At 49.8% G+C, this 18117-nt stretch overlaps 1 protein-coding gene across 7 annotated transcripts in view; it reads left to right on the top strand.

Moving 5' to 3' along the window:
- The window catches only part of kifc3 (kinesin family member C3), a 47725-nt gene that overhangs the window by 11447 nt on the left and 18161 nt on the right, over window positions 1-18117 (top strand). For 4 of the 7 annotated variants that reach the window (XM_064337361.1, XM_064337357.1, XM_064337356.1 and 1 more), the window contains exons 2-6: window positions 10655-10775; window positions 13136-13275; window positions 14702-14737; window positions 16458-16833; window positions 17810-17967. In XM_064337361.1, the coding sequence (XP_064193431.1) occupies window positions 10694-10775; window positions 13136-13275; window positions 14702-14737; window positions 16458-16833; window positions 17810-17967 (792 nt within the window). In that variant the 5' untranslated portion in view covers window positions 10655-10693. Of the gene's footprint in view, window positions 1-8182; window positions 8297-10654; window positions 10776-13135; window positions 13276-14701; window positions 14738-16457; window positions 16834-17809; window positions 17968-18117 lie in introns of those variants that run through there. The other 3 variants (XM_064337358.1, XM_064337363.1, XM_064337360.1) reach the window with 2 other exon arrangements.

Below are 18117 nucleotides of genomic sequence, written 5' to 3' on the forward strand. Positions count from 1 at the left end.
TTATTGGAAACAGGTATCATAACGTTAGTAAAAAAACGTAGCTAAAGCGTATGAACTAATAGCATTGAGCTAACGTTACTGTGCATAATTTATACAATGTTAGCTACGTTTAGCTAGCTAGCTAGTTGGCTAGCTAACTAGAATGAATGAATTAAGCTACAATCAATTTAGTTAGCTAATTCATAACTATTTCAGGCTTGTTACTGGTCAGCTTAGTTATCGCTTATCATGAGTTTGTTACCTGAAACAAAGTGCTAGAGTGAGAGTACCTATTCGACCACCTTCTTTCGACAGACAGGAAAGCGTAAACTGATTCGCAACTATATATGAAATAGGCGAAATATCGGTAACAACCTGTACCTAGTTATGTAGGAAAAATATCCTTGTTATCCTCCTGTGGTTATTTTTTCAGTACTTTCACGTTTTTTTTGTGTGCCAGCAAATAAGTCAGACGTGGTCCAGCGCTAGCATTTGGTTGCTAAGGGGACGTGTATCGACCACCCCATATAAATGAATGGAACTTGACATAAATTTGCTAGTATCCTGTCTTGCATATTGGAGGTTAATATGAGAAAGGGTGGTCTCTCATCAGCACGTCTAGGAATCCGTACATATTCACTGTTGTAACCTAAGTCGCAGGACGCAAAATAGCCGTTAGGAAAGCAGTTTGAAATTATGAAGCAACGTCTGCGCCATTGACTTTAATGGGTCGCGATGACATAATTCATTGTCTTAAGTTGATATAGTAAATAAGGCTGTATTAGTATTACTAAATGTGTATGTATGAAGTTGATTTTTTAAAATACAGTTTATTATGTGTATTTTTACACGACTTACATTTTAATAGGTAACGATGTCCAGTTATTTCTCAAAAATACGAAGTAACAACGGGCAAGCACCAGCTATGATAATCGCAGGGATTCATCAATTCGTTTCACAATTTCCTAGTGAGGTTACAAAGTTAAATTATGTATTTTTACTAATTTTCGAAATATAGTTTGTTCCTGAGGTCAGGTTGCACCCCACAGCACAACAACCTGAGCCCAACATCAGTCTGTTCATCAGTTTAACTTTCACTCCATTTGTAATCGGTGCCATATTAGCCAGTAAACACAAACCCAATAATAAACAAACACAGACCGGAAGTTAACTTAGGGCCAAGCGCATAACCTTGGCAACGCGCGTGCCACTGATGAAACCGTCTATATCCCTCCCATATATCCCTTGGGCAACAGAAAGCCAATTATACGCCACCTCTAGAGGGCTTCTGGCCACAGTCGGCACTGGCGCGGGCCAGATTCAGTCCAACACCGTGTGAGGGTTATTTTTGACTGTGATATCCTTCGCAAATGTTGGATGAATAAAACCGGCACAATTCTCATGTTTTAAGTAAACAGCATTGGAATGCAGTTCAAAGGAATGAGTTGGTGGGGTCATGACAACTTTACATATTCAAATATCGTATTCTTTAAGAATAATATCTTCTTTTTCTCGTATGTCAGATTATCCAAACCACTTTTTTTCTTGTCAGATTATCCAAAGTATGGCTGAATCCTCATTAATTTGTCCCTTAAGCTGTCGTTTTTCTCCAGGGACTGAAATTAGTCGGCGGAGGCTGGTTTCCTTCGGTAATTTATTCCGTCCCCCCACCTCGCCCGTCAGCCTGATCTGGCAACCGAAGCTGATCGCATATTTAGGTCATTCCGTTCCCCCTCGTCGTACCCCCCCCCCCCCCCCGCCCCTTTTCCTCCGTAACTCTGAGAGAGGCTTCTTGTCACAGCGAGAGGTGGGGGGGGGGGCTTGACTTTGTTGTGGGTGAGTGGAGTGGAGTGGGGGGTGGGGGGGGGGTGTCCTATTTGGGAGGATTGTGTTACCTGCCGGCTAAGTCTGAACTTCCTGTACGGCTGCTTCACAATAACGGAACCCCATCCATCGGTTCCGCCCATGCATAATTCATGCGCACGTGCGCTACCTGGAAACAAGGCAGTTTCACCTGCACGCTTACTCATATATACACACACACACACATACACACTCACATGCACACAGACACACACACACACACTTGCACACGGACACACACTCACACTCACAGATGCTCTCACACACTCACACTCAGACACACACACATGCGCAAAAGTGCAGAAGTATGGGTAAACTCTGTTCCCGATGACCTAGTTTCTCTCCCATTTCCCATCTCCAAGGGGAACTCTTTTTTTCCTTTTTTTTGTGTGTGTGGTGTGTTCACTTGATCTGGGGTGCAGTGTAGGGGCTTTCTGAGCACGCTGCTGGACCGGGGCCGTGCGTTGGCATGTTGTGCGCTCGGAGTGTGCATGTTTACAGACAGAGGGAACGGCTTGTGCAGAAGCAGTCCTCTCCGTTATCCTGCGCCTCCCTCTTCACCAGCCAGCTCAGGCTCTTCATCATTCAAACACTCTGACCTTGGGCCTTGCTCATGGTCGCCCATGACCATGCGAAGTTTAAAGAGCCCAGAGTCTCCAGTACTGGGGCAGTACGGTATGTGGGGCAGGGAAGGGTTTCATGTGAAGTTTAAAGATCCCAGAGTCTCCTGTTCTGGGGCAGTATGGTATGTGGGGCAGGGAAGGGTTTCATGCGAAGTTTAAAGATCCCAGAGTTTCCTGTACTGGGGCAGTATGGTATGTGGGGGGTAGAAGGGTTTCAGCATGACTGCCTCCTCACTGACCTGTCACTCTCCTGAAACCCTAGCCCCGCCCTGCCCCCCCCCCCCTCCCCCCTCTGATTAATATTTCAGGAGGGGGGCGGAGATAAGAGAGCTCGGCCCCCGTCTTCATTTATGGGTAAATTATTTATTGTGCGTGTGGGGAGTGTGGAGGGACAGGCGTAAAGAGGAGGGGGGGGTGGAGGGGGGGGGGGGATGTGTCGGCTCCCGAGGAGACCTGCGATTGTGGCTCGGATTCCTCCGTTGCTAGGAGACGGGAAGAAAGCGCACGGTGCAGGGGAGTCGGAGAGAGAGAGAGAGCGAGCAAGCGAGGCGGCGGTGGCCGGCAGTGGCGTGAAGGGATCGGCGTGTGCGTTTGCACGTTTGTGGGTTTGAGCGTTTGTGAGTTTGTGCGTTTGCACGCTGGATTTGAGGAGGGGAGGCAGGGAACCGCGGCGATGAACGGCCAGCCAGAACCGCACACCGAGAGGTGAGTAACTACCCCCCCCCCCCCACCTGCTGAGAGAGGGAGGGAGGGAGAGAGAGAGAATAGAGGGATGGTGGGGGAGAGGTGGAGGCAGAGGGAGAGAATAGAGAGAGAGAGGGAGAGAAATGGAGAGAGTAATGGAGAGACTGGTGGAGAGAGGTGGAGAGACCGAGAGAATAGAGAGATGTAGGGGGAGAGAGGGAGGGACCAAGAGAGAACGGAGAGAGTGAGAGACAGTGAGGGAGAGGGAAAGAGTGAGGAAGAGGTAGTGAGAGACAGGACAAAAGGAACGCGACAGGCGTTTCGTGGCTTGCTGACGGAGGATAGCCTTCCCTCCCCTGTTCTCTCCTCAGTCTGGTTCCATCTCATCTGGGTCTCACTGGAGATGAGTCCTTTTTTTTTTTTTCCTTCTGCTGCTGAAAGTGCTTCCCTAATGTCAGCATGTGCAGCGGCTGCAGAAATTGCAGGACGTGCTGAGGAGCATGCAGCAGGCGCAGTCCATGCGCGCGCATACACATACGCGCATCCCACAATCCTTTGTTCCTGGTGCGAGGGGCTTTTGACGGGATGCTGCTGGTAGAGTCGTTCTGCAGGCCGTACCCGTCTGTCTGACTCCACACCTCCTGCTCTTTTCCTCCTCTCTGATTAAATCTGCCGTCTGGCTCTGACGGGGAATCGATGCTGCAATCAGGTTGAAATTAAATTATTTACCCCCCCCTCCTGGGGTAGAGGTGCTTCGATTTACCTTGAGATTAATGTTTAATGTGACAGTTTCAGGAAGAAATGGTTCCTTTTGTGCGTTCCGTTTGGTGCATTGTTTGAATGTGCATGTGCTTGTATGTGGGGAGGGGGGAGCAACGGTTGTCACATGATTGCCTTAGTACCATACAGCCATTACTGGTGACCAGCAACACCTGTGTGTGTGTATGTTGATATATAGTGAGTGTGCGTGCACGCACGCACGCCTGTCTCTGTCTGTGTGTATGTGTGTGTGTGTGCTGATGTATAGTGAGTGTGTGTGTGTGTGTCTGCACACGCACGCATGTGTGTGAGTTGATGTAGTGAGTCTGTGTGTGTGTGTGAGTTGAGGGCAGTGTTGTTGTGGGAGTGAGCAGGAGTCTGTGTGTGTTGCGTAGGGTGAGTGTGTGTGTGTTGTGTATGAGTGCGCGTGTGTGTGTGTGTGTGTGTTTGTGTGTGTGTGAGTTGATGCAGTGAGTCTGTGTGTTTGCGTGTGCGTGTGCGTGTGTGTGTGTGTGTGTCTGTGTGCATGTGTATGTGTGTGTGTGTGTGTGAGTTGATGTACTGAGTCTGTGTGTGTGTGTGTGTGAGTTGATGCAGCGTGTGTTTGCGTGTGTGTGAGTTGATGCAGTGAGTCTGTGTGTGTATGAGTGTAACCCACTGCACAGCTATAGACTCAGCATATGGGCCCCCAGCAGGTGTCAGTGAGACAGAACTCCTCCAGCGCGGGTCTAATGGAGAACACAGAGGAGAGAGCTTTTAACACCCCGCGGTGTTGATAATGAGTTTGATGTGAGTTTGGGGGGGGATTGGGTTTCTCATGTGCTTCATGTTCTGTAGGCAGAGACTCAGGACAGCAGTCGATTAACCACCTCTACCCCTCTCAGCATTTGGTGGGGGGAGGTTGTGGGGATTGGGCGGTTTGGGGGGTGGTTGGGTATATTTGGTGGTGTTGCTGGACGAGTCTCTGCGCTGCCCTGTCCTGTCTGTGTGAATAATTGATGGTAAAGAGCTCAGTGATGAAGTGCTGTCTGAGCATTAGAAATGGCCCCTGGTACTGACCTGAGTGTCCGTCTCTCTCTCTCTCTGGCCAGCTCGCTACGGGACCAGCCGCCTGCGGCCCCGCCTCTGGTCTCATAAACATGTTTATTTCCGTTCTCTGCGTGTCAGCCGGGGACGGAGTAGCAGGGAGTGTTTCAGTGTTATCAGCAGAGGGAGGGTTATGAGTCAGAGCAAAAAAAACCGAACTCGATCGCACACGCAGCGAGTCATTCGCTGCCGGGGTGTGTCTCGCCCTTCCTGCGTACCTGCTCGCCCTGCTGAACACCTGAACTTCAGCACCTGTCCCTCTCAGCTAATGGGCCTGTACCCTGGAACCTGCCCCCCCTGAACCCCTGATTTCATCTATGTACCCCTGACCTGCACCTAAGGTCCATCTGTTCATCCGTATCCCTTTAATACAAGGATGTCAATCTCCAGTCCTGGAGGGCCGCTGTGTCCGCTGATTCTCTCTGTGTTTTTAGCACAAGTGATTGATTCAGCTTGTTGATTGGCTGAAGAGTCCACACACCACCTTCTCGAGGCCTTGATTGGCTGATGATTGAAAGGAAACCAAACATTCCTGCAGACTCTGTGGCCCTCCAGGACTGCAGTTTAACACCCCTGCCTTAATACATGCCTGTACCCCTAAACCTGCTCGTATTTACCCTGAACGCAATACCTGCACCCCTAAACCCACTCGCCTGTATCCTGAACACATGCCTGTACCCATAATCCCCTTCACCCGCACCCCTGATGTCACGCTCCTGTGGTGCGGAGCTCACTTGTGTCTCTTGAGCTGGAACGCTGCGCTTGTTTGAAAACACTGAGATGCCACACGTCCACTAATGAGGCCAAATTATCCATGTGTACTCATACTGTACGCACACCGTTGTGCGCTCAAAAACACACACACACACACACAGGCGCGCACACACACACACACACACACACACACGCTCACTCCCACACACTCACACACACACGCTCACTCCCAAATGTGCGCGCACACACACGCGCACTGACGCACACACGCACACACACACACACTGCAGGTCCCAGTGGATCTGCTGCAGAGCTCTATTAGAGCCTGTTTGTTTGGAGATGCTTCAGTGTCAGCATCTTCTGTTGTCCCCCCCCACCCCTCCTTCCCCTTCCCTCCCAATTCCCCCTCTGCTCCCTGCAACATGGATTCAAAACAGCCTGTCAGCAACTAGAGGATGAGCAACACACTAGAGATGAGCTGCATGTGTGTCTACGTGTGTATGTGTGTGCGTGTGTGTGTGTGTGCATATGAATGCATCTGTGTGTTTATGTGTGTGTGCACACGTGTGTGCGTGTCTGCGTGTGTATTTTCTGTGCGTGTGTGCACGTGTCTGTTTTGTGTGTAAATGGACTGTGTGTGTGTGTGTGTTGCGTGTGCTTATACATGCGTGTGCATTTCACATACACATGCGCTATGTCGAAACGGCAGTGGTTAGACAGGCAGGATAGCAGCCCGTGACTAAAAGAGTGAAATCTGCAGGAGGGCTGTGGGGCTGACTGATAGGGAAAATGGGGCACTGCTCGAAGAGGAGCCGGGTTCTTTGGCAGGGGTTTTGGGGTGGGGGGTGGGGTGGTGGGGTGGGGGGGGGGGGAGTGTGTGTGGGGGGGTTCATAGGAATCCCTAGCAGTGATTCACTGTAGCGGTACGGAGCCGTATTGGTTCTGCTATCCTCTTCTGCGTGGGATTAGAATAATACCCTCATCCTGCTGGAGATGTCGGGGGGGGGGGGGGAATATAATGAGATGCTAATAAGTCATCCGATGCCTGCAGGAATATGACAGCCTCAGATTATCCCCTCCAGGAAGAGACTGCCGTGTGTTTTATGTCTTGGCAGAGGAATTCATTTCTTCCCCTTTTCGAATTTTAATAAGCCCTGCTTGTGCAGCCTTAGCCTGCTGTATTTTTAGATGGGGCTCATCGGATACCATGAATGGCCTTGCTGCTGCAGAAAGGGTTTTTTTTTCTTATTTTATTTTTGTATTTTCTTTTTGCAACAAAGGGAACAGGAGTATTATTTACTCTGCAGGACGCTGATAACGCTCGTGGATTTACGATGTGGGGGTTTTTATTTTTATTTCACAGGCGAGAGGCCGCTTTAGTGCCAGAACACAGTAAAGCTCTATTCGGTTTTACCGCTCAATTCATCACACGGTCCCAGAGCTAAGGGGGGGAACTGAAACTCGGTTATACCTCGTGCCAGGGGGAGCGTACACGAGGGGACGCAACATTTCAGAGATGTGAAATGGCATGACACGCGTTTTGTGTGTTTTGACGACCAACCGGACTACGTATCCCATCAGCCCCATTGTGGTCAGGTTATATGACCCCCCTCCCCCCCCAAAAGATAAGACATTTCACTTCCTTGTCCTCCTCAGCCCATGGGCGCACTGTTAGATTTGAAACTTACCCACAATCCCCTGTGTGTTCGGGACCATGGATACTTCCCCCACGGTAACCGGTTAGAGGGCCTAGTCAGGTGGTAGAGCCTGTCGCTCCAGTCGGCATGGAAACGACTGGTGCTACGAACTAAACACAGCTAAACACCCCCATGTCTGTTTCCCAGCAGAAGAGATACGATCCTACACCTGCCCCTCCTCTATCATTTAACATGAAATGAAAGAGGGGGAGAGGAATTCCAGGAATGACAACATTCCCACCCCAAATAGAACTGTAGAACAATACCATGATATTCTAGTCTCAGTGGAAAAACATGCAGTTCTCAACTGCTGTGAAGTCAGACTAAATAATGTATATATTTTATATATTTATTATTTCATTTCTGAAAGATTTTATGTATAATTATATATAGCAATTGGTTTGCTTTGCAATTGATTTTTGCTGTGCGATTGATTGTATTTTTGTTGTCCAAGAGTTGTTCGATGCAATTGATTGCTCCCGTTGAAAAATGAGAGATGAACATCTTGTTGCCCCTGGGAGCTTATCTTTGTTTGATGATGTCACAGGGGTCACTTGAGCAAAAATAAAGGGGAACAAAGTCAGGGTGGAGCAGAGGAGCATCTGCTTAAAGGATTATGGGATTATGGGTAAATGAGTTCTCTTAAGTGTCCGTGGGCGGGGCTAGCCGTGGGGAGGCGGCTGACCTGGTTGTGTGCGGCAGCGTTGTCCCATACGAAAGCGGGACGCACCTGTGTTCGGTCCCTCGGGTGCAGTGTGGGGGTCGGGACGAGGTGGGGGGTCGCTCAGGATGTTGGGGTGGATGGGGTCCCTCTTTAACAGGGGCTGGCTGGAACGGGACCTGGGTTTCCCCTGGTGGGACAGGAGTGGCTTGCGCGACGGCCTGTTCCAGGTGCGGTAAGAGCGAGGGCGGAGTGGTGTGGGGGGGGTTGGGGGTTGGGGGGGGGGGTGAGCGGGTGTCGAATGCTGGATTTGGGAGGCTGTCCCGCTATGGCATGCCCATCGTCATCGCCACTATCCTTTACCTGCCGAAACCTCAAGCACACGTTCCTCAACGTTTCCACAATGTTTCCTCAACATTTTCTCAATGTTGTGGTGATGCTACCAGCCATTGGAAAGGCCCAGGTTATGCTGTGTTGGTGTTCGGTAGGGCTGGTCGTAACTGCGTTTGAGGGATTATAGTTTAATGGAGGTAGTGTTGCTGGGTAGGGTTATGGCCCAGGTTATGTTGCGTGAGGTAGGGTTAGGGTTATGGTTAGGGCCCAGGTTATGTTTTGTTGATGTTCGGTAGGGCTGGTTGTAACTACGTTTGGGGGATCATAGTTTTATGGCGGTAATGACGGTCGGTGGGTTGGCGCTCTTGAGCGTGCGTATGCGTACGTGGTAGCGCTCGGTGACAGACAGGAGGTGCGTCACCATGGAATCGGATTATTTACCCGTAAATCTCCCCCCGGTTCATTGAGTCTCTCTCTCACTCTCTCTCTCTCACTCTCTCTCTCTGTCCAGCGTTTTGTTGGTCCCAGTGAGCGTTGAAGCAGAACGTACGTGTGTGTGTGCATGTGTGCGCGCGCCCGTGTGTGTGCGTGTATGTGTATGTGTGTGTGTGTGTATGTGCGCGCGTGTGTATGTGTGTGCAAGCGAGTGTGTATGTGCGCGTGTGTGTGTGTGTGTGTGTGTGTGTGTGTGAGAGAGTATGTGCGGTGTATGTGTGTGTGTATGTGCGTGTGTGTGTCTGTGAGAGTATGTGTGCATGTGTGTGTGCGCGCAAGTGAGTGGTATGCCAGAATCTCTCACCTCAGACGTGCGGTTACTAGCCCAGTTTGCACCTCGTTAGAGCAGCGATGGTGCAGACGGCTCGGACGCTCTGCCGCGTCTGTCACAGTCACTGTCACGTCCGTCACTTTCACAGGGAAACGCACTCCCTCCCAGAGAGCCTGACCAGAACCTGCAGGGTTTCAGTGGGCTGCCAAGCTGTCTGTGTGTGTTTGTGTGTGTGTGTGTGTGCGCTCACTAAGTGTTTACCGTCTGTGAGAGCGATAAGTAAGATTACTCCAGGAATTTGTTGACAGCAGTACAAATGTCTGGTCACAGCGTGTGTGTGCATGTGTATGTGTTGTGTTTCTGTGTGTGTGGGAGTTAGGTTTAGGGTTGGTGGGGGGGGGGAGGATGGAGGCTAAGCCTGATTGTCCAGGTTCTACTCCTCCCTTCTCTCCCTCACCCACATAATGTGGTCTGGCCATGGAGAAGCTCACACAGTGCTTTGGTCCAGGTGGTGTCACAAACGTACAACACATTTTAGACACAGTTTAATTTACATGGTGGTCGTAATGTTTCTGTGAATGTGCTTTTTCTGTGGATTTCTCATAGTCTTTCAATACTGCTGTTGCTGTACTGACAGGGAGACTGTCAGTCTTGAGTCGGTCAGTCCTTGCAATGGCGCCCTCTTCTGGAAAATGCATTTAACCTCAGAATGTTTTTTTTGTTTGTTGTTGCCTTCCGCAAGTCTTGCATTTGCAATTATTTGAGGAGCCATATCTTAAAAAAATAATAATAAACTTGCATTCAAAATAAGAAATTAATCTATTATGTCTACCGAACTATATTGTGTACAGTTTATTTGACAAGAGTGTCTACTAGTGTGGATGATAAAGTAGGTTGCTTTTAGGAATGTTTGGCATTGATGTGCAGTCATATCAGAGAGTCTCTAGAGGCCACCTGCTGTACGCTGGCTGTTCTTCAGGAACGCTGTTCTTCAGGAAGGCTGTTCATCAGGAAGGCTGTTCACTGAGACTAACCTGATTAAACGATGCTGAGCAGGAACTGTAAGCATCTGAGGAAGTCTGGCCTTCGGCTGTCAGGTTTATACGTGCTGGGAACGTGGAAGTGCTGAGCGTATCGCACCGGGTCACACAGGCACTGTGAGTGTGAGTGTGTGTGAGTGTGAGTGTGAGTGTGAGTGTGAGTGTGAGTGTGAGTGTGAGTGTGCGTGTGCGTGTGCGTGTGCGTGTGCGTGTGCGTGTGCGTGTGCGTGTGCGTGTGCGTGTGCGTGTGCGTGTGCGTGTGCGTGTGTATGTATGGTATGTGCGTGCGTGCGTGTGTTTATGTATGTGTATTTACATGCATGCATGTGCAGTTCGTGCTCCCTCTCTCCCTCTCTTACTCTTCTCTCTTCTTCTCTCCCCCTCTCCCTCTTTCTCTCTCTGTCCCTCTCCCCCTCTCTCCCCCTCCCTCTCTCCCTCCCTCCCTCCAGCCGGCTCGGCGCTCCAGCGCACTCCTCCACCCGGCGGTCATGTTCAGCACGCGCAAGACCTGGGACCTCGGCCACGCCCCTTGTTTTCAGGAGCTCTGGAAGAAAGACGTCTCATTGGACGGTGAGTGTCACATGGGGGGGAGGGGAGGCGGGGTGGCTGCTGGTGAGAAATCCAGTGTTGCCGCATTTTTGAGATTACTGAGAGGGAGACTTCCTGCAGGGTGGGGGGGGGGAGAGAGAGAGGAAGGGAGAGAGAGAGAGAGAAAGCGGGAGGGAGGGAGAGGGAGAGAGAGCAGGAAGGAGACAGGCAGCGCAGTCTGAGCTGGACGTGTTTCGGGAGAGACAGGCACAGGAGTTAACAGGAGGTGCTGTTACAGTGAAGCCAGTCTGTTCTGTCGCCATGGAACAGAGAGAGTCATGACTCGGGCTCTCAAACACTGGCTCTATTGTTATTGGCTGACGCCGGTCCTCTCGGTCGCTGCTGGGCTGCAGGTGAGTGGAGTGGGGAGCAGTGATTGTGTCTGCGCAGTTTGGATGGTGCGCGGGGGGGGGGATCTACGCTCAGCGGTACAGGAGGTACGGATGTGGAGCCAGGTGTACTGAAGGTATGGTTGTGTTGTACTGAAGGTACGGTTGGGTTAAGGCAGCTAGTTGTGTAGGATATGGTTGGGTTAATGTGGAGCCGGGTGCTCAGGATGTGTGGCTGTTTTTGGGGGTAGTTATGTAGGATGTGAGATGTGCGGTTGTGTTGGGGGTTAATGCTCAGGGCTAGTTGTGTTGGATGTGCGGTTGTGTTGGGGTTAGCACAGGGCTAGTTGTGTTGGATGTGTGTTTGTGTTGGGGTTAGTGCTCAGGGCTAGTTGTGTTGGTGTGTGGTTGTGCTGGATGTGCGGTTGTGTTGGGGTTAGCACAGGGCTAGTTGTGTTGGATGTGTGGTTGTGTTGGGGTTAGTGCTCAGGGCTAGTTGTTTTGGGTGTGTGGTTGTGTTAGGGTTAGCACAGGGCTAGTTGTGCTGGATGTGCGGTTGTGTTGGGGTTAGCACAGGGCTAGTTGTGTTGGATGTGCGGTTGTGTTGGATGTGCGTTTGTGTTGGGATTAGTGCTCAGGGCTAGTTGTGTTGGATGTGCGGTTGTGTTGGGGTTAGCACAGGGCTAGTTGTGTTGGATGTGTCGTTGTGTTGGATGTGCGGTTGTGTTGGATGTGCGGTTGTGTTGGGGTTAGCACAGGGCTAGTTGTGTTGGATGTGCGGTTGTGTTGGATGTGCGGTTGTGTTGGGGTTAGCACAGGGCTAGTTGTGTTGGATGTGTGGTTGTGTTGGATGTGTGGTTGTGTTGGACGTGCGGTTGTGTTGGACGTGCGGTTGTGTTGGGATTAGTGCTCAGGGCTAGTTGTTTTGGATGTGCGTTTGTGTTGGGGTTAGTGCTCAGGGCTAGTTGTGTTGGATGTGTGGTTGTGTTGGACATGCGGTTGTGTTGGGTTCAGCGTACGTATGCAGGGCTTGCTTGGTGTTAATGGGGGGTGAGTGATAGGTGCTGTAGTCACAGGTGGGTTATTGAACCACAGAGCCTGTGTTCTGACTCCAGTTCAGCCGCTCGGCTCCCACAGGCTTCTCCCTTACCTGTTTGGCGGGAATGAGGCTTAAGCCAACGCGGCCTGCCTCACCTGGGGTTAATACATCAGCCATTAACACTGCAGGCAGGCGGCTGCGGGCCCGTCTCTGGGGATGTTATCTTACTCACGGTCTGATTGTGAGAGACGGGGACAGACCCGCATAGCACTGGTGTGGGAAAGAACTGAGGGCTCCAAGCCCTGCTGCAGGCATCTGGGAGGTTATGGAGGCCTGCTGTAAAGCTGGTGTAAGCCTGGTGTAAAGCTGGTGTAAGCCTGGTGTAAAGCTGGTGTAAGTCTGGTGTAAAGCTGGTTTAAGTCTGGTGTAAAGCTGGTGTTAGCCTGGTGTAACGCTGGTTTAAAGCTGGTGTAAGGTTGGTGTAAAGCTGGTGTAAATCTAGTGTAAAGCTGGTGTAAGTCTGGTGTAAAGCTGGTATTAGCCTGGTGTAATGCTGGTTTAAAGCTGGTGTAAGGTTGGTGTAAAGCTGGTGTAAATCTGGTGTAAAGCTGGTGTAAGTCTGGTGTAAAGCTGGTGTAAGTCTGGTGTAAAGCTGAAACACTACAGGGATGGCATATACATTAGCTGCATGACAGAGGATGAGGGGTTTCACCTACATGCACTTCACAGATACAACCTTCACCAAATCTCCTGAGATATATCAATCTACCAGACCCAGAACGATCACACAGAAACACACAGAGTGTGTGTGTGTGTGTATGTTTGAGGCACGTGCGTGTGTGAGACTGTGTGTGTGTTTGAGGCACGTGTGAGTGTGTGTGTGTTTGTGTGAGACTGTGTGTGTGTTTGAGGCACGTGTGTGTGTGTGTGTGTGTGCATGTACATGCGTGTAAAGCACTGTTCTGTCTCCACAGCGAGCTCAGTGGATTTCTTGAGTGAGGCTGAGGAGGAGAGCTCCTTCCTCTCACTGCAGAATTCAGTCTTCCCACGCCACTGTGTGACCTCCGACCTCACTGATACCAGCAGTACAGGTGACCAACAGCTTCTTATACAGGTGAGTCACGAGAGGAAAATGTACACACACACACGCGCGCGCACACACACACGCTCTTGCTGTTCCTGGCACTGCATTTTAAGTGGTGAAAATCCAGTCTTGTGACTTTGTGTTCCCAAATCCCTGCAGCCCCCTCCCAACCCCCACACAGGCGCTGGGCAGAACCTCAGTCCTTTTCCCAGAGTTTTAATGCCATTAGTGAGTGCGTGTGTGCCCCTGCGTCAGCGTTCTGGTCAGCCAGCGGTCCTCCAGCCGTGTGGTTTGTGTGTGTGTGTGTGTGTGTGTGTGGGTATGGGCGTGTGTGTGTGTGTGTGTGTGCGCATGTGAGAGGTCTGTGTCTGTGTGTGTGTGTTTTTTTTGTGTGAGATCTGTGTGTGTAGTTATGGGCATATGTGTGTGTGTGTGTGCATGCGTGTGTGTGTGAGGTCTCTGTGGCATGTTTGTGAGGACTCCACAGGGCTGGGAAAGCTAACGGTGACATCACTAGCTTAAGTTCCTTACCTCAACCTCCTGTTGCCATACCAACAGTTTACATGTCTGCTCACCTCTGAGTAAAATGTTTCTCGCTGGATTTGGGCCGATGTTTGTGTTTAATTATAGACATGCACAGAGTTTCATTCTTCTGCTCAAGTTGCCAATTGCCATCAATTCAAGTCAACATTTGTCCTTGAGGCAGTATCTCTGCAACAGCGAAGGTCCCCACCTACACCCACCAGGGCAGATTCAAATCACACCCAACCAACTGTACAGACACACGTCCCAACAACCTGTACAGGCGGATCCTGACTTTACGTCTTAGACAGGCATGAATCAGAGCCCACGTTCAGTTTGGGCAAGATAGCAGACTGTGGTCCTACTTCACTCCATTAATCACGGTCTAAGCTGTACTCCCTGTTAAAGGTACAGTGTAGCCTCTCATACAGCGAGTAGACCCGACCAACTGTCAATTTTTAAAATTTTATTGTGCGACAGCCGACAGTCTCGTGTCTAAGGGGTTTTTCTTCTTCTTCATTGTTTTTTTCTGAAGTAAAGGTGCGCTGATGTTTGATATCAGTTGAGAAAATGACAGTTCAGCAGGAAAATTTAGGCTGTGTTTATATTTAGTAGTTTAAGCCCTCTGACCCGAGTATCAGGTCTGCCTACCTCAGCATTCCCATTCACAGGTATGCTGACTGTCAAAGAGGGCCTGATTGGGCCAAACGCACCATGTGACCTTTGTCTCACACACTTGTGACCTCACAATAGCACCCCCTGAGGGAACCTCTGACATGCATTTTGGATTCTCTGTGTCACATGACTTCACAATGTCACTCAACATATCATCGTGTCTGTGTTTCTCCCTTTCTCTTTGTCTCTTTCACTCCTTTTCTTTCTCTCTCTTTGTTCCTTTTTATTTTTCTCTCTTTGCCTTGACGTTCCTCGGCAGAAAGTCACCTGGTCATGCTCCTGGATGGCATCATGTGTAATTCACATTACATTTTTTTATGGTTGAGTCTTAAGCCGCGTTTCCACCAAAATTACCCGGAACTTTCAGTCCCAGGAACTACTTTACCAGGAACTAAAAGGTTCCTTCAGCCAATGGTTGTCTGCGTTTCCACCGGGGTCTAAAGTACCGCGAAGATTAGGCAAATTAGCCCACTGACGTTGTCGTCGGTCCATCTGTCATGATTTATTCTGTAACCCCATACTACCACCGAAGTAGCCTACATTATTTTCTAATAACCGGGACAGCCCGGAGGGGTTTATTCCACATATATACAACGGGTTACCAACAATGACTATATATGGTTACTTTTGTATTTATTGATTTTCATATATCCTCTCAAACACATTCATTAACAGCAGAAAACATGCACAAGTTGTAAACAATTTGCTGTTTTATTACTTTCTCGTCGTCAATTCCATATAGGCTAATCGCAAAATGACAAGAATAGAACGAAAACTCGGATTTGCGTGAAAATGTAAATTAGTAGTGGTACAGCCACCGTTTGCTTTCCTTCGAAGTTACTGCTAGCCGAGCAGCGAAGTGTGCCCTCCAGATGCGAACCATGCACCATAAATGAGCCCATAGTCTTCCTGGTCTTTTCGTGGAATTGAAAAATGGCAGTAAAATTGAGTAAAATTACGGCAGTCTGAAAAAGCTAAAGGGAAGATTACTAGAATTAACCTGTTATTTTACCCGGATAAAAAGTGCGGAAGGTGATTTCCAGTTTGCTTGTACTGTATCACCAATGTTAATTATGCAGAACTACCGCATACCTCACATAACTGTATCAAACGTTTTGAGTCAATTACAACGGGCTAACAGAAAATCCGGAAGAAAATATTCAGCAACCGAATTAATCCGTTTGAATGTTTTGGTAGCCTACGTAATATGCTGTCCCAGCACGAATGCTTAGCATTTTATAAAACGAATACTAAAGCAAGAAAAGAACAGAAGAGCACACGTTATAATTCCAAGACGTTGACAGGCTATAACCAAAAGTAGGCTACTGCGCCGCATAACATACAAGTTTGATTTGAAGTTATTATGAAAATAAATTGGTTTGCCGCTGCATATTTTCAAACATGGCGGGTAATGGCGGAAAATAAATACAACACAAATGCTACGAGTACTCGACCAATCAGAAATGTTCAGCGCTGCAAGCTCCACCCAAAAGGTTCCTGTACTTTCGGAAAGTACTACCCCCCGAGCAGGAACGTTTTGGGGGGTAAAACAAAGCCCCCAGAACTACATTTAGACCCTAGTTCCTGCGGTGGAAACGCACTGAGTTCCTCAAAAGGTTCCTAGTTCCGGGGTATAGTTCCTGCGGTGGAAACGCGGCTTTAGTTCCTTGTGCTATTGAGTACTGCCTTAGCCAATCCCAGGATTTTATAAAATCAGCTTAGCTTGAGTCCTTAACGTGACCCAGAGCTCAGTTTGGGTCCCCCCCCCTTGAACCTCCTAGGACCTTGTAGAAACTGGGTCAGTTTATCTCATGGTCCTAACTGAGAGGCACAGGTCTCTGTTGTTATCAGATCACTCTTTGCCATTTTGGGGGCGTAGTATTGGTCCCAATTTTCTGTTTTCAAAGTTGGACCATGTGGTAAGCAGGCCATTCCCTTATTATTTGTGATTTTTATTTGTTTATTTTTTTTTAATTGTGATTGACGCTTGCTGTCTCCGCCCCCCTTCTCCACAGACCCTTCAGGAGAAAGTGTGCGAGTTCCAAGCCCGTCTGCGCGGCCAAGAGGCCGGACGGCAGCTGCAGCTGCAGCGTCTGCAGCAAAACCGCGAGCAGCGGCTAGAGCAGGATCGTGAGCAGCAGTGTCTGCAGCTGGACCGTGAGCAGCAGTGTCTGCAGCAGGATCGCGAGCAGCAGTGTCTGCAGCAGGATCGCGAGCAGCAGTGTCTGCAGCTGGACCGTGAGCAGCAGTGTCTGCAGCAGGATCGCGAGCAGCATCTGCAGCAGAACCGCGAGCAGCTGCAGCAGCTGCGGGACAGGGCGTCGCTGATCCGCAGACTGCAGGGCGTACTGCGGGAGCGGGAGGCCCAGCTGCACAGAGCCCCGCCCACAGGTGAGGAGGGGGTTCGACGAAGCGCGCGCGGGACGGGTACGAGGGTCTGCAGGGGGCCGGTGTGGGAATTCAGGGCTGGGACTCCATTCGGATTTAGATTTGCATTTGCGTTTACCTTAAAGGCTTGCAATTTGGATTTCACAGTATTTTTTTTTTTGTCATTTTAAATTACACATGCATCCACAGCATCAACGTTTTACTCGAAGGTTACAATAAACATGTGTCATAACTTCAGTGTCCCGGTTCGAAACCCCGCATGTTTACATTCAGGGTTTTAAGACGCAAGTCGTCGTCCGTCTCTTTGAAATGTAGTTGTGTCTTAAACTCAGTGATGAAGTTCATAACCCTGTGTGACTAAATCATAATGCTGATTATGACAGTACTGACAAACAAAAAAACTGATTTTGAGAGAATTGAAATTCTTTGGGGTGAGGATTAAAGCATTCTTGATGGGGAATGGCCACAGGAGCACTGCCAGGACTTGTTTCCTTTGTGGTCCTGTGAATCAGCTGTCTGCTCGTGCGATTCTGTCAGCGCGTCAGGAGGGAGGTGCCGCTCGCCCTCCGGGTCTTTCTGTCCAGGGGTGTGCCGAAATCCCTGTCAACTGTCGGGGTAGTCCCCGCAGCACGTGCTGACATGTCAGTGGCCCGCAGCGGAGCCTGGGGCGAATATTTATTCCCCAAATCAGCCGGCGAACGGCACGAGTCACGCAGTGCAAGTCGCACCGTACAAGTCGGCAGTCATTTCTTTGTGTTTGCGTGTGTGTGTATGTGACATGTCTGTGTATGTGATATGTCTGTGCATGTGATTTGTATCTGTGTATGTGACATGTATCTGTGTATGTGATATGTCTCTGTGTATGTGATATGTATCTGTGTGTGTGATACGTCTCTGTGTATGTGATTTGTATCTGTGTATGTGATATGTATCTGTGTATGTGATACGTCTGTGTGTGTGTGCGTGTCTCTCTCTGCAGGGGCTAGCCAGCATCTCACAGACAGTCGGTCAGGCCCGGCGGTGCAGAGACTGACAGGCTGTCACAGCCCTGCGCAGGAGGAGAAGGCTCAGCTGCAGGACCGACTGCGCAGCCGAGACAGCGAGCAGCAGACCCTCATCCTCCAGCTGCGCACACAGGCACGCAGCCGCCATTCTGCAGTCTGACCTGTCCCACACCTGATCACACCTGTCCCATCAGACCTGTCCCATCAGACCTGTCCCGCACCTGATCACACCTGTCCCATCAGACCTGTCCCGCACCTGTCCCATCACACCTGTCCTAAACCT

This window comes from Anguilla rostrata, chromosome 5, assembly GCF_018555375.3.
Source record: "Anguilla rostrata isolate EN2019 chromosome 5, ASM1855537v3, whole genome shotgun sequence".
Taxonomy (NCBI): Eukaryota; Metazoa; Chordata; class Actinopteri; order Anguilliformes; family Anguillidae; genus Anguilla; species Anguilla rostrata.